General features: G+C 44.4%; 1 protein-coding gene across 2 annotated transcripts in view; it reads right to left on the bottom strand.

Moving 5' to 3' along the window:
• akap6 (A kinase (PRKA) anchor protein 6) overlaps positions 1–16668 on the bottom strand; it is a 164663-nt gene that overhangs the window by 22015 nt on the left and 125980 nt on the right. For both annotated transcript variants that reach the window (XM_061218527.1, XM_061218528.1), the window contains exons 10-11: positions 8813–8959; positions 3887–4111 (exon numbers count right to left, since the gene is read on the bottom strand). In XM_061218527.1, coding sequence (XP_061074511.1) covers positions 3887–4111; positions 8813–8959 — 372 coding nt within the window. The remainder of the gene's footprint in view (positions 1–3886; positions 4112–8812; positions 8960–16668) is intronic.

Genomic DNA, 16668 nt, shown 5'->3' with positions numbered 1-16668 from the left:
ACAGCTGATTCGGTGGCGGTTTGTGGGTAAAACCCGGCTGTTCGTCACCTGCCTGAAGTTGGCACATAATCTCCAGAATGTGCCTGATTGATGGGCAAACTTTGAAAAATGAACATCTTAAGGGCGGTTGGTTGCTGTAAGGCTCTTATAAATGGTAGATAGAAAATTGCAGCCACATGAATGGAACCGTCTATCCCCTGAACACAAAGGTTTCTATGCAAATTTGAGCGGTACGCGCAAACCTAATTTCCAAAGTAGTGCCGAACTGCGAGGTCAAGCCCGCATAATCTAAATACCCTTTTTATTGAATTAAGTTGAGGTTACAATTTAAACACATCATTAAGACATGCATGAAGAAAATTACGGGCCTTAAACGAAAAAATTATTTTGGCGCGGATAAGATTTTGCTCTTAATTTGCCACTTAAAATGTGATCCAAGAGCAGAATAGAGGTTAAATGGCCAAAATAAGATTCTGTTTCAATTTCTAATTCATGTAAAAAGTTAATTATGCAACAACACTGTTCGGTCAGAGTTAGGTTCCAGCACTTGCTCTACAGTGGGTCCTAGTACTGGTAGCCATGACACAAAACTATTCAGTATGTAGACTAACTGTCAAAACAACAGAGAGAAGACAAATTCTGCACCATGTAATTGACTAGTGGTAAAACAGATGGAAAATGGCTAATTACTGTAAGCAAATAACCACATTGTAAGTGGATGGGATATTATTAAGCAGTTTCAATGTAGTTATCAGTGTTTTTGGTTTTGTACGTTTCCTCCACATGAGCCTTAGAACACCACCATAAAATTTGCAATGGCAATAACATCCATACTGAGGAATTAAGTATGTTTGCACTACTAAACCGCAGTCACTGTGCTTGTATGAAATTGGGTTTTGAACCAGTTCATGAAAATAAATACAAAGGATACAAATGCTAATAAATAATAGTACAAATTTTCTGTGTGGCCAAGAAACTTCATATTCATTACTCGACATTAACCACAAATATTATTTTCCTACATCCCATCCTGTGATTCCCATTGTCAACACTTTCACTACATCGCAATATTAACAGAGCCACTATTGCCAGCCAAGCAGATTCCGGAAAGGTCTGAAAAATGACCAAAACACTGGTTCACAGGACATATCGTCGTTGGATCACAATAGTAGTGTTACCTTGTTGAAATAAAGTGTGAAAAACTTGGAAATTGCTGTTTAAAATATCCATTCTCAGACCGAAAACAAATCAGTTATCTGCCTTTGGGTAACAGGCAATGCATGCATGACCTATAAAAGTCCAAAATATTTTTTAACAATGGTATTACGGTAGGACTACACCACCTTACTGCGTAGGAGAGATATTATATTATTCAATTTCTCAGCAATTGATCAGAATGACTTATTTTCAAATGGCAAAGCCATGAAAAATATGAGAGACAAAAGCATTCATTGTTATCATGTCTGTTGCTGTGTTCGACAACCTTTGCTGTTGCCTGTCCTCTCTGCTGCCGATACTAATACGCCAAGCTGTACTACATTGTTGCTCTCGCTTAATAGGGACTAGTAACAGCACTCCCCGCTGCATTCATTTTGACATTCCTGTCATGTTTACTCGTATGTTTATGATAATTACAGGAAGTACCGTATTATCAGAAAAGCTGTAACGCATTACGAATAAAGCGAGGTTATTACACGTGCGTGGGTTTGTATATCTCGCTGTGATGTTTTTACGATATTGCGAGACGCAGGCCCGGTCTAAGAGCAGAGTGCATTGTGTTCGGGTAAGACTTAAAAGCGAGGGGAGCTGGAGTCGGCGAGGACGGCGTGTTTACGCGTCGCTCGTGTTGTTCCCATGGTGAGAGGAGCCACCAGACCGGGCCTATAGGAGCGCAGAACTGCGGAGCTATCAAGACAGAGCCGGGCTCCCCTGCTGCTGTCCTTTCAGAATCACTGTAATTATGCCAACTCTGGATATTGGATCCATTTTCAGCACAATTGCCAAAACAGATATATGATCATTAAAGGCACTTTTTCCTTTCATTTTGGCCCTTTTTGCTTGGGGAGCGTAATGGCTTCTCTGTCCATGCGAATTGCAGTTATCAATATTTCTAATCTTTTTGTTTTTGCCCAGTGCGTTCCTACGAAATCGATGGGCGCACACCCCCCCCCCCACCCCGTTCTCGTGCGACTCCTATGAAAAGCCGAAGCTCTCGGTACGGCATGGCTCCCGAACCCCACTATCATTCGCCGCGCATAGATTTAAATGGGTTTTTCTTCTTATTATGTTTGTCACTCAGCAGGAGAAATGTAATCAACCCCACTACCTGTGTTTTGACATCGCTTGATTAATACCCTGCGCCGTTCCGTGAGGTTTTTTAAGTCAAATAATTATTTCCTATACATTTTCAGGCACGGCAGCGAGCTGTGCTTTCGCGCTGCATATAGAACAGAGGGCGTGTGCTTATTGGACAGGAGAGACAGCCATTTAGCAGGCAGACACTTTTTGGCTTCACAATCAAAAACAAAGCTCACCCCCCGCACCCGCAGAATCCAACTTCGCTGCAGAGAGTTTTCTAGCATTGGGTGTGATAGAAAGAGGGCATTCACTAGACTTCATGCCCTGTGGGGCCAGACAGGTTTCTGGATAGCGAAGCAGCACAAAATGGAGGGCCTCAGAGTGAGAGACTTGGCATCTCCCTCCCCTATTCATCAAAAGCACGGCCGTCTTGTCGAGTCATGCTGTTCCTACTAAAATGGCAAAGGGTCAGCCTCTTGAACAGCCCCTGTTGAAGTGCATGTTGTTGTATATGTTGACTGACCAGAGATCAACTGTAAACATGACAGTCGGTAGTTCAAAACCCGTAGTTTTGCGGCCCACACCGTTTTTTGGACCTTGGGTGACTCATAAATCAGAAGCACCCTACTATCTGAGCCAAGAAATATCTCATTACAATTAAACAGATTCATTTTCCAGATGTAATTATACAAGAGTTGTTTCCCGTCCACTCAAGCATGCACTGGCTGATGTGTTCATCACCGTTGGCGGTTAGTTTGTCTTTCATAATGATTTCCACAATTTTACACTTCCCATTGACCTTTAGTCTGGAGCTTGTGGTTCTTGGGTGGCTTGAGAAACTTAGTTTGATAATTTGACTAAACAGGGATCTAAGCTGGAGCCAGCCTGGTGAATTAACTTCAGTTCACAATATACTGTACACTTTATAAAGAAAAAGGGTATTCATTATTCCCTAAAGAACAGGGAAGTGAACGATGGGACTTCCCAGTTATGAACACCAGGACACACACTAAACTACTACAGCCTATTAACAGAACTGAAGGTAAAGTAAAAAGCTAACTCTGAAAATAGCCTACTTGCTACAACCAAACTACTCAATTTGGCATCGCTATATTCTTATTTTATTAACTGTACTTAGATAGTGTTAATATTACAAGATAAATTGTGTCATTTTTAGCTGCTCTATAAAACACTTAAGTACTCATGCCTGATTACTTCCTGTTTTTGCTTCATATGAAAACAATTTCATGATCAAATGAACTCATGCATAAATATATATATATTATAACAAGAAATATAAATAAATAACACAACTCAACCTCTATTCATGAGCAAAGGTCCTGTAATACAACACAAATTCAGCACGATGAAGAAAAACTAAACTGGAGGTTGAGTAATACGTACAGTAATTCGCTCTGGATACGTAATCAGTACATAAACGGGGAGGCTTGTTAAGACCGGAAAGCGATACCGATTGATCCGGGACAATTATCAGCATTTGACCGTTCCTGTTTTATGGCCCGCTGCTGTTCAGCACCGCGATTAGCCGAGGCCGGCAGGCGGGAGTCCCGCTGAGGCGGGGCCTCACCTTAAAGTACTGCAGCTGCTTGGAGGCCTGCTGGTCCTGCTCGCGGTCCTGCCTCAGGCACGAATTGAAGATGAAGAGCTCCGTGTCCCGCAGCCAGGCCTTCAGCTCCTTGATGCGGACCTGCAGCTGTCCCAGCATGCTGTGCGTCTCCGGGGAGAGCAGGGAGCGGACATCGCGGGCGGGGCTGCCGGGGCCGGGGGCCTCCGCGTGCTCCCCCAGAATGCTCTGGTGACACACAGCGGGAAGGGCGGACAGGAACATTACGTTATAGGCATTCGGAAGGCGCTCGTATTCAGAGTGACATACAATAAAGTGCAAAACCCTAACCAGGGACAGGTGCGCTGAAAACCCTAGTGCAGTACAAAGTGCTGGAAGTGACCACATTTTTCACTAAGAACAGTAAAATAAGCATACATAAGTGCGATAATTACAGTAGAAACAAGGAGGGACCATGAGAAATGTGGACAAGTTTGGTACTGCTTTCATTGCTTTACCATATACAGTGGGCTCCAGAATTATTGGCACCCCTGACTGGCAATCTTGCTGCACCAGGTACTAAACCAAGCCAATAATTATGAAACCTTGATTAGATTTTTTATTAAATGAAAGTCTGAATTTGGTTGGTTCAATTGAAACATTAATAAAGTACAGCATTCTTCACATGTTGGCCTTTAAAGCATTGCCAATAATTCTGGAGCCCACTGTAAATGCTCATAAATGTACAATACTGTACAATACTGTGGGTTGAAATGTGAGCTACAATATTGTATTTAAGCTGCGATGAAAACAAAGATAACGTATTTAATGTATATGCAAGTTTAATGTATAAGACATGTGGGTTAAACTGGAGGTAAGAAAATTGTTCTAACTTTACTACCCTTTCTTAAAAGAAAAGGCTGCTTAAGAAATAAGAAACCTTGGCATATTTGATGAATAAGGACTCCAATATTGCAAGTAAACATCACATGCAGGGAGGAATACACGCACTGTAAATCTTCCCCAAGGATAAGGGAGAATATTTTCACTCCAGAAAAGGGGCGCACACACAATTAAACATCATACAATGATTACCTCAGTTTCTTAGGTACAGTAAATATCTGTCTGTTATAGCAATAAATCACATTAAGCGTGAGTTATGAAAATTGTTTTGGATAACGGTATTTTCTAAGCAAATTAGTAACAACTACGATAATCATAATCACCATTATTATTACTACTGCTACGATATGATTCCCCCACTGACCACTGAAAATGTACTACCCATGCCTAAGTACTCTCAGGAATACATGTACAGAGATTCAACTCCAATAGACACCTCTGTATGCCCCCATCTCATTTATTAAGAAACCTTGCCCCAAATGAGAGAAAAGACAATGGTAAACAAAGCATACACTGTGAGTGCACTGAAGCTATACAGAGAGGCTGTAATTCCTACACAGCGCAATGTACAAACTGTCAAATTAAAGCAGGCAGCACTTTACTTAGAGGGTATTGACAACCATATGGATGTACATCCCTTTAAAATTGTGTCACTGTCCAAATACATACATACAGACCCCGCTGTACAGTATTTATCAGAGCTGAAGTCCAGACAACTGAACAAGAGAGGATTTAGTCGCTCATCACTGGTGCATCTGAGACAAACATGCAGATAGTTGAAGTAAGAGCTTCAGCACACCAAACCACTAAGCGTTAAACACAAATAAAGAAAACATAATGTGTCTGCACATTTTAATGGCACAACATCGTAATGTCTGCTCGATGCAAAACAAGAAACAGACAGACAAAAAAAAAAAAAGTCCCCCCGATGAGGGTCTGGCGAGCAATTTTCTCTTTTCTCTTACTTCTAATGGAGAATGCAGTGCGCCATGCTGAGCGCCAGTCTGAAAGTGTGTTTTGTGAGCGCCACTGAGTTCCCACCTGCCTGGGAAATGGGGTTTTTGAGATAGAGCTCTGTATTCCGAGAAGGCATCTGCTGCTACAAAACACACCATTATCCAATTAATAAACACACTGGTTAGTGTAATTGTTGTTCCTTTTGTGCTCGGTGTCTGTGAGTAGTTGTAATGGAAACAGATGTGATTATGAGTTAGCAATGAAGTGGCTATTTTCCCTCGTACTGCATCAATTAACCACTCTGTAATTTCTGCATCCCCTCCGCATCTTTAATAATGACTTCTTTTATTAACACGACCGTGTTGCTTCCGCGTAATGTTTGCGCGCGCCACAATGGCGAGATGAATCGGGCCTGCCGTGTTTTAGAATCCCCCTATAAAAAGACTTCTTCTGACAAGGCCAGGCATTAGCACAAGAGGTTATCCGCCGTATCTGAGCATTTTGGCGAATTTGCCATTTTGTTTACCAATTAGCGGATCCATTCATAAGCGGGCTCGCCGGACCCGGCGTAATCGAGAAAAACAAACGGGAGGGTGGAAAGTGTGAAAATGGGGGGCTGGAAATTAATTTTCGAGAAACGCCTGGGCTTTTTTTTTTTTTTTCTCCTTTTCCACGAGAGAGGAGGAAGTAACACTCTGTTGATAAGAAGCAGAACGTTTGTGTTAAATTCGCTAAACTGTTTTCTTTGAAGTCAATAATTTCCCCCTGAAAAGCCCCATAAGTGGCCCTTTGTTACTTTTCCGAAGTGTTTAACTCTCGGCAAAGGACATTGCCGGCATTCTCCACCCTCCCCGGCCCACCGCCCCCTTCCCCTCCCCTCCCGCTCTCATTCTCCTCTCCTCGTTTGAATATTGATAATTTGAAGGCTCTCAATGGATTCCAGATTTAGCTATTGTTTTTGCGCCGTGACAAATGCTGCAGCAGGAGGTGAAATCAATGCCCTTGGAGGGTCGGGTTGCAAAAAAGGAATTTATTGCCACTTTATTTTGTTCTGGAACAGTTTGCAATCATAAATTCTTCATAAGCAGAATACTTCAGAGAATGGTCTGTCTTCATAAATATACGACAGAGGACATCAATTTCATTTAATTCACAATTTGTGTCAGCACAGCAGATGCCGGTGCCTGACTTGATAGGCTTGTTTAATATGCAATTGAGACGGCGTAATGCACAGCACAGGGAGCAGAAATTCACAGATTAAACTCTCCGCACCACTGCCGTCTCATTCTGATGGTTCTCCCCTCCACGCCGCTCACCTAAGATGAAAGAAATATTCGCACCCAACAGAACTTTGTTTTTTTACATGTGCGTTCTGTTCAAATGTCAGCGTTTATTTATTTTTTCTGTAAAGCAACAAAATGTTAATTAACACTGATTACTGTGCTGGAAACAATCTCAAGTTCTTTGGTGCTTAGTTTTAAATTAAAACTCTTTTGCTTTGGAGAATAATGCATATGCTAATTGAGTTTAATTCCAACCCCCCATCCACCCCCTTCTCGTTTCTTTGACTTGGAGCAGATCAGTGTAACAAAAAAAAAAAAGAAAAAAGAAAGAAACAGCTCTATAGTGTGTGTTATGTGCACAGATCCTATTGGAATATGCAAAACAGATCACATGACATCATCCCTTTCTGCTCATGTATAAGACATGTTCCAAACGTTTGCAGCTGAGGCCTCTCTTATTGGTGGAGCGGGGAATTCAGTCCAGGTCAGCGGCAGGATCAATTTGTACTTTGTCTGTCTCCCTCCCCCCCCCACCCCCCTTCTCCTTCACAAATCATTTCGCCTTTTATAGAAGGAACCCGTTTTTTTTTCCATTGTGCCACCATGTTTCATTTTCACCCCCAGTCTGTTGCCTTGACACCCGTCCCTAGTTGAATTTCCCGAGCAAATAAACAGCTAAACAAAGCGGAACTGTGTAGCCGGCTGAGGAAGGAGCCTCTATCTGCTGGCGGGGAGGAGAAGGGGAAAGGCGGGCCGATCATTCCGGATGCCGTTACGGTGAAACCAGACGCGGGCAGGGCAGGTACGCCACGCCTGGGCGGTAGTGCAGGGCATCGCCGGAGACGGGCGTGGCGAGGCCGGGCCTCTCCCGCTCTCCCGTCGAGCCTCGCGCGCAAGACCACGTGCTGCGGGGGGCTGCCAGAACCGGACGGCTAATTGAAAATCACCGCGATTATATTTTTTTGTGAAATGGATTAGAAGGGATGTGATTAATCCAAAATTAGCCCTTAAAAGCAACGCGCAGCCGAAACGCGATAGACATCGCTAGCCGACCCCGTACAATTAATAATAACGTCAAGCAGGTTGTAGCCGATAAGATCTTACACTTTGGACGATATCCAAGTCGGAAAGTGTCCCATCAGGACACAGGTGGGTGCTTGAGGGTTGGGGTTGGGGGGGGGATATTGTACTTGAAGCTACCTGTGTATGTCTTGCATAGATAACAGCTCTGGGGGGGGGGGGGTTGGGGGGCCTTAGGCCTGTTCATCATTTATAGACTGTACCCACGTTGATCCTGAGTCACTCCCTTCAAATGAGCTCATAGCCAGCTTTATCTCCACTCGCGATTCTAAAAGCCTCCTGTAACTGAAATGAATGGAAGAAAGCTTTCAAGGGTGGGGGGGTGGGGGATATCGACCTGCATTAGCGTTTAGCGTGGAGCAGCCCGGGAGGGTTCAGCTGTTCCTCCGATGCCGTGAGACCGCTTCTCACAGAGGCGGCTGCCGCTAACCGGTCCTGACGGATGGCCGATGGTCTCCGGGAAGAACAAAAAAGAAGCCCACGCTCCCTTCTCTGTCCGTAGACGCAGCTAAATTTTTGCTCACGTGACAGTCTGTAGCCTATTGGCTAAAGTACATGACTAGGACCCAAAAGGTTGGTTCAATGTAGCCACAGTTATATGTAGCCACAATAAGAGCAAGGCCCTTAACATTGCTCCAGGGGGGATTGTCCCCTGCTTAGTCAAATCAACTCTCGCTCGGATAAAATAACAGATTATTGTTACCTTGAAGCATCGCTCGGTGCTCACCTGCAGGAGGTCCCACTTGCGCGTGAGGGCCCCGACGCGCTCCTGGAAGTCGGCGGGAAGCTCGGCTCCGCTCCTGAGGAGAGACTCCACCCGGCCCAGCAGCTGGGTCTTCTTGGGTAGCCACATGGCCATCTCCACACTGTTCCCCTGCAGGCAGACACACAGTCCTTTCAACACGCTGAGACATGGGTCACTCCATCGAACACAATCAGCAGTCAAGACAAGTCACTGTAAGTATCTTATGCAGATTGGTACATAGAAGACCTGGGTCAACTATGTCGATGTTTGGATTCAAATACTTTTCTACGCTTTACTGAGCTTGTCTGGCATGGAACCTATGAAGTACTCTCAAAAGTGGGAATTCTTTTTTCAATTAGGCACAGAAACATATTTTAATCCATAACAATTGACCAAGGTCTGGTATGTAGGACACAACTCAGCATACTATGCACCATACTGTCCCAGTTAGTATGCTGTGCAAATTCATACATAAGGAACAACACAAGACATATACTGTGCAGATCCGTACAATATTGTGCAGATTGTCATATCTGGCCAAAAATATGCCAGTCATCCCCATCTCAATGGGCATCGCAATCGCCATCTCAACATCTCAGTGACAACTGCCTTCAACCTTCTCTGTCTCCATTCTGATCTCTCTTCAGCCAGCCCTCCTTTGCATCCTTCAATTATTAACAAAACATATTTCCAGATACCCAAACAGAACGACCGGACGCTTCTCCCAGAATTCTCCGCAGTTCTCCCCAGTGCCTCCTCCAAGTCTCTCTCACATAAACCACTCCACACATCTCAATACCAGCAAGAACACCGGCTAAAAATGGGCCATTATTTCCATTCAATGTGTGGCCCCCATTAGGGAAAATGTTCTGCTGTTTAATGGAGAAAAACAGCCACCAACCGAAGCCCTGATTTCTAATTACACATTGTTTGTTTAACATTTAAATTGGGATTAAGGCCACATTAACTTGGGCATTCACGGCCAATATACAATGACCTCTTAACTCACCTCATGTAATAAAGCCGCGATTGTTCCACACGGTGCCGTAACGCGGGGACGCGGAAGCCAAACATCGCTTTGTCTGGAGAGCAACCGCACGTCTCTTGTGACCAGCACCGACTGGCCACGATCCCCGTCCGTGAAAATTTTTCGCTTCTGAAATGCGCCCCCACGTATGTATATTTTTTCTTCTTGCCACTTAAGTCAAATTCACTGGGGCATATACCCCGTTGCATAGAATTATATTTCGGCGCGAGACTTTTTTGGCAAATTGCATGAAAATGAGGCATTATTTGCATGCACGATAATAGTATGGAAATTTTCAAACAGATCCGTTCTTAAGAACTGGCGTTTCCGGCTTAATGACTGTGGAACATACTGTACAGCGCGAACTCGACGCTATTCAATCTCACACCTTTTCGGTTAATTTCTTCACTCATCCCCCCCTTTTCATTTTCTGCATCAATAGCTGCTTGATTCTAGTTTTCAGTTGTCATTTATCATTACAGCCAATGCACATTTAAATATTTAAATGCGCTCTGTGTTTTTTCCTCCCTTTTGCTGTCAACAGTCTGAGAATCATTTTTCACTGTCGCCTTTATGACAGAGATGGTATCGCAGATTCTTTTTAGCCATCAATCCCTTTCATTTTTTAATACTGCTGCAAAATTAAACCTTTTACCATCTAAAACTAAGGGAATCACGCTATTTATTTCTTGACAGCAAATATTGACTTTACAGGTTTTTCCTTTGTTTAAAAATGGCAAAATATCGATTAGGAGTCAAGACACATAAAGGAAAAAGCAAATAAATACAGACACTTAAAATGTATGAGATCAAAACTTTTAGATTAATGTAGAAAAGGCCTCTCGGTAACAAGCATATCCCAACCCACCCCCCCAAAAAAAGTTTTTTCTCAAGTAAGCTTCTTCAGAAACTGTCAAGGTCAGCTACAGTCGGTCATCTAAAGTTCCTTGGTAGCTATTTTCTGCTTGAAGTAAAACCTGAAAGGGACAGAAACCCGGCCATAAATGCAAGAAACAAAATCGAATAACCAATCTAACCAGGCTTTTAGCTGACAGCTCATGTCACGAGCTTGGACTATGAGTAGATTATGTCTAAAAGGAAACTTAAAAGTTAAGTTTGTTTGCTTAATCAAATGTGACACACAAAATCTGAACTTAAGCACATGCATATGCAGGCTGGTTCCAGAGACCTGCCATTCCCAGCTGTCCTGTAGGCATCAAGGGCCTCATTGGTAACCTTGTCAATGCTTTGTGATAATGTTGGGGCATGCATCATCACTTTTTTTGTAAACAGCGTCAATTTGGATAAAAAAATATGATTATGATAAAAAAATACTTCAGTACCTCACAGTACTTCACAGCATTCAAGTCATGTTGTACTTAGACAATAAGGATGTAGTTAATACTGAATCACAGCTATCTGTAGTTTGCTAACCAGTGCCAGAGCACAACAATAATTTAAATACAGTTGTTATTTTGTGTTGGGACAATCAGGGGAGGCAATTTATTGAATGCTCTAGAAACCTGTGGTATTCTATGTAATGTTCTAAATCACTGAGTTCAAAATCGCAGGCTTAATGCATCATCGACTGTCAAGTTATTTGGACACGATAAATGCTATTTAGTTATTTATAATGTGGGTACAGCTAGCAGCTAACACTGAGCTTTTTATTTTGTCTGAGCAATGGAGTGCTAATTTGCTGATGGCTTACAGTAAAGCATCTGGACTGCAGGTTTCCCGTTGGGTCTTCCATTATACCAGAGCATAAGGAACATTCTGCGATCTGTGGCGTTAATGGATAGAGAATATTAGTCTCGTGTTGATTGTAACAATGTGGTCTGTACTGCTGAGGCCATTTTAGGTAGTCTACAACAGAAGAGCTCTGTGTCTGTGCCGATTGTATGCCTGGGAGGATCTATCTCACTGAATTAACGGTACAATTAGTAATTTCGGACTTCTAACGGTCAAGAAAGGAATTGCAGCAACCAACACCCACAACAATGTTTATCCCTCCCCCTTCTCTGTGAATGAGCTGACATTGAACCGCCCCCCCACATGCCTTTGGATGTGGTAATTAGAACCAATTTTCAACCAATGAGCTTGAATTATTGTACAGCAGTACAATGTTTTAGTACAGAGTGTCAGTCTGTTGACTATATTTTGAAACCCGAATTTAAGGACTATAAACACAGGCAGAGGATCAACATGTCAGTGAGCCTTTTTCAATAATAGGAAGGACTTACAATGTTTTAACACAAAAATCTTACCTATTGTACCTTTAAAACTGAAGCGTGAAACGCTTGGAAATTTTGGTGGGGGAATGGTAAATGGAAAATGACAGAATGCACATCGAAAGATTCATTTGAATAAACGTGAGTCAAAATCAACAAGCAGTCATTACTTTTTAATTCATTTCACATATTAATGGCTATGAAAGACTTTGAAAATGTCAGCAAAAATGCAGTCATACATGAAAACATTTAATGCATTCTTGGTAGATTCATCTTATCCATTAAATTAAAGTTTGTTCAGACTCTGTGACGTGTCGAGACAACAGAAGTGCGATTCCATGAACTGAGGCAGAAGCCCCGCCTTATAACTGCCTTCTTACAAACATTTAACACATTACTGGCACAAACGAGCCACACAGAGGAAACCGAAGGCTCTTGGAAGCAAAGACACACCACCTACACTGGGTGAAAAACAACTGACAGAAATGGTACAATACCCACCATTTTCAAGATATCTACAAGCAAAATAAATAGCGTTTGAGCTATTTTCCATTTTCCATCCCTGGTCATCAAGGCCAGCCTTACATTTCACTTTGAAATGACGTGACCAAACACCAGCAAGCTGTTTGTTAAAAAAAAAAATGAGTAGGGATTCCCAGAAGATTTCCACACACCGCACGGGGGTAGAGAAATCATCCACAAAAACCAGGCATAGAGACAGAAGACCATCACAGAGACAAATTATAGCCGTGTACCTTCTACTTAGCACCCCAAGGAACCGTAATTTCCCCCCAGTTTGCTCAGGGAGCGATGTTGAGTCGCCCCACAGGAGGACTCGTGTCGCGGCTCCAAACATCTGCGGATACGAGGGGGGGCACCTCCGTCCCCCGGCCGTTCAGCCCCGACCCGGAACCACGGCTACCCGCCAAGGTGCTCCCGCAGGAACCGGGATTAGGGTGGGGCGGGGCGGGGTCGGGCTGTTATTAAACATTCACAAGGCAGCAATTATCACGCTCAAGCAGAGAGCGGGGGTTGTCATGACGCTGCGGTCGCATAAACCGGCTTCTGGCTTTTCCCCGTGACGCGGGCGTAGCGCGGCGTAAATCTTTCCCCGCGACTCTCTGCCGTAAAGGCTGGCGGTGGGGAAAACCAGCGCGGGCGGCCCGCAATGAATTTTCGCCCGGAGAATAGCGAGCGAGCGATAACAAGATTAACGGTATTATTTAAATCGCCTGGGGTCTTGGGTTGGCCCTGGTCGACTCCTCGGGGCTGGGGTCTCCTTTTACCCCGCTGACCTGAGAACGCATTCAGTAAATGGGGGGGTGGGGTGGGTTTGGGCATGGGGGTAACTGGAGGACATAGTTATAACTGCCGCACGGTTAAAACTCCCCGGGGTGGTGACACAAAAGGCCCAGCGCCGAGCAAGGCGTTAGCCGTTAGCCAGAGAGGCTAGCTGGCTAGCTGTGCTAGTTCAAGAGAGAGGGACCGCGCAGTACAACAATGGCTCGGGGAAAACAAACAGTTGCGGGGGTCCTCACGGAACAATGCCTCTGTTTTCGCCACCCCCCCCGCCCCCAGTACACGACTTTGTGATTCGATGTGGATATGATAGCAGGGATTACCCCGGCTGCACTAAAGCCGCCTGCGTTCGGTGTGAGAGTAATACGAGCTGAGCTGGAAGAGACCACGCGTTTTCCGCTGAAGTGTTATGGAGCCCGGTGTCTTAAGAATAACAGAACGCCATGGAACCACCACTGAATGATCCTTCTGCTTCAAGGGCTTGGATGTTCTTTGACCTTAAGCTGAAACAGCATTGGCTATTAGTGTTAAGCAGAAGGCCCGCCACCCTTGGAAAATGAACTGCGATTCGAGAAGCTACTGTATGATTAGCATTTTTATATGCACGCTAATAAAGTGAATCTCACAAACACTGTTCATCGCTTATAATTAGCCTGGGAGGCTCCGCTGCAAAGCAATACAGCCATGCATCAAACTGCAGGGCCAGCGTTACGACCTTTATTATGTGTAATTTTGCTCCATCACAGGCAACATTTTTAGCCGGTAGCTGAGCCACTGTGCTAATAATTTGGCAGCAGCATCCTGAGTGTCTGCTCTTTTCCGTTGGACACTTTGAAAAGAGAAAGAAAAGGAGTCTGAGAGAGCAGCAGTCCACAGCCGTGAGGCTCCAGGGCCTCGATGGCTGTTTGAGTTCTCTCCCCCTCCATCAGTTCCTCCCTCCCTCCCTCTCTCTCTTTCTCTCTCTCTCTCTCTCTCTCTCTCTCTCTCTCTCTCACACACACACACACAAACACACGCACACAGAAAATGCAAAAATGTTTACTCAGAAAAAAAAAGTAGGAAAAGGGAAAAAGTTAACCCCCTGGTTTAGACAACATTCTTGACAGTTTATGCAAAGTGCACGCTTTTGTAAATCAAGGGGTTCCTTTTTTTTTGGTGAAAAATCACGCCCCCCAAAAAATCTGTCCAAATGGGCCTGGAACAAAAGGCCTTGAAACACTGTTAATTGTCACCATGGTGACCAGAAGAATAAGCCATTTTCCAGCTGGTATAGAAGGCTCACATTGAGCAGTGAGTCAAGCGTTTTTTTCCCCCCTCAGTGTTTAAGAACAAGGTGCCCAGTCACTGTGGGGTCAGAGAGAGACGTTTCCAGAAGCCTTTCCAGATCGGATCTAGCGCGGAATCTTTCTCTTTTCCGAACTGAAAGCGAGTGAAGAAAAAAAACAAAACATTTTTACATTTGTGAAAAAATACATTAAGTGGCAAACAAATCTCAAGGACAATGCCATCTTTCAGAGCGGAGGAATGTCGAGAATAAGATGACTCAGGAGTAGGACGCTATAGGGCCATACAATGTGAACTCTGCCACAAAGACTCCTGGGAATTCTGTTCTTGTTATAACTTCAGACAGAGGAGAAAACAATAGGCTGTATGGTGGAATTCACAACATTTTTGCCCCCCCCCCCCCCCCACCACCCCCCACCTCATTGCCCCCCCCCTCCCTCCTCCTCTCCAAAGAGGATACATTGCACAGATTTGCGAAGTGTTAATGAGAAATTCAAGAGGATCAATAGACAAAGAAGCGCACAGTCAGCCCACAGATTGGTGGAAAAAAAAAAAGCGAAACCACAGGAACAGCAGGGCCTTTTACAGAGAATTATTTACACGGGGGGGAAAAAGGGCCGCTGGACTTCTAGGCTCTCTACAATGGCTTCCCCTTCGACTTCTGTGACATGGTCGAAGGATTACTTTCTTTTTACAACGGAATCCGACGGCCAGATTTGGTTTGACTGCTGAATATTTCAGGCCGTTTTGAAGAATACTTATTGCTTTCTTCCTTTTGCCAGTAAGAAACTGAGGTGTGTAAGTGTGTGTGCATGCCCATGCGTGTGCCTGGTTTGTTTGTGTGGGTATGTGTGTGTGTAGGTTTGTGCATGTGTTTGTGTGTGTGTGTGTTGTGTATGCATGTGTGTGAGTGCGCGTGTGTGTTTACGGGTGTGTCTGTATGTTGTGTGTGTGTGCATGTGTGCGTGTGTGAGGGTGTGTGGGTATGTGTGTGTGTTGGTTTGTGCATGTGTTTGTGTGTGTGTGTGTGTGTGTGTGTGTTGTGTATGCATGTGTATGAGTGCGCGTGTGTGTTTACGGGTGTGTCTGTATGTTGTGTGTGCATGTGTGCGTGCGTGAGGGTGTGTGGGTATGTGTGTGTGTAGGTTTGTGCATGTGTTTGTGTGCGTGCACAGTATGTGCGTGTGTCCGTGTTTGTGCATGTGTGCGCATGTGGGGTGTGGGAGTGCGTAAGTGTGTTGTGTGTATTCGTGTGTGTGTGTGCTTGTGTGCATATATGTCTGTGTATTTTTGTGCATGTGTGTGTGTGTGTGCATGTTAGTGCGTGTGTGTGTGCATGTGTGTATGCGGGTGGGTCTATGTTGCATGTGCATGTGTGAGTGTGTGTATGTGTATGCGGGTGTGTCTGTATGTTGTGTGTGTGTGTGTGCATGTGTGTGTGTGTGAGTGTGTATGAGTGTGTGTGTATATGTTGTGTGTGTGATTGTGAGTGTGTGTGTATGTTGTGTGTGCGTGTGTGTGCATGTGTGTGAGTGTGAGTGTGTGTGTATGTTGTGTGTGTGTGTGTGAGTGTGTGTGGTTTATGGATGTTCTTTCACGGTCCTCCCCCTCTTGTCTTCTCTCCAGGCTTGTTGGTGACCCCATAGGAAGCCCATGGCTAATGCCATTCAGCTACAAACAAAGGCCCTTTTTATCAGCAGCCCTGGGTCCTAAGTTCAGCTGGCTGCCCGGATCGCAGGAATCTGTCTGAGACAGGCTCAAACCCCTGCATCTCTGTTACAGCTCCGGGCTTGGGAGCTTTTTTTTTTTTCCACAGCAGACAAACACAGGAAACAATACAATCGGCCAAGATCACAATGTTTTCAGAGGAGAAATAATCATGGTCTGGGAGGGCATGAATACGGGGCAGAACGAGAGCCAAAAAAAAACGCGTTTAACTGCCCCTTCCTGTTTGCTAAGCCAAGTTAGAAAGTCAAAAGTGCATATATTACAGTCCC

Source organism: Conger conger, chromosome 1 (assembly GCF_963514075.1).
Source record: "Conger conger chromosome 1, fConCon1.1, whole genome shotgun sequence".
Classification (NCBI taxonomy): domain Eukaryota; kingdom Metazoa; phylum Chordata; class Actinopteri; order Anguilliformes; family Congridae; genus Conger; species Conger conger.
The sequence above is the reverse complement of the archived record's forward strand: the minus strand, read 5'-3'. Positions and strand labels throughout refer to the sequence as shown.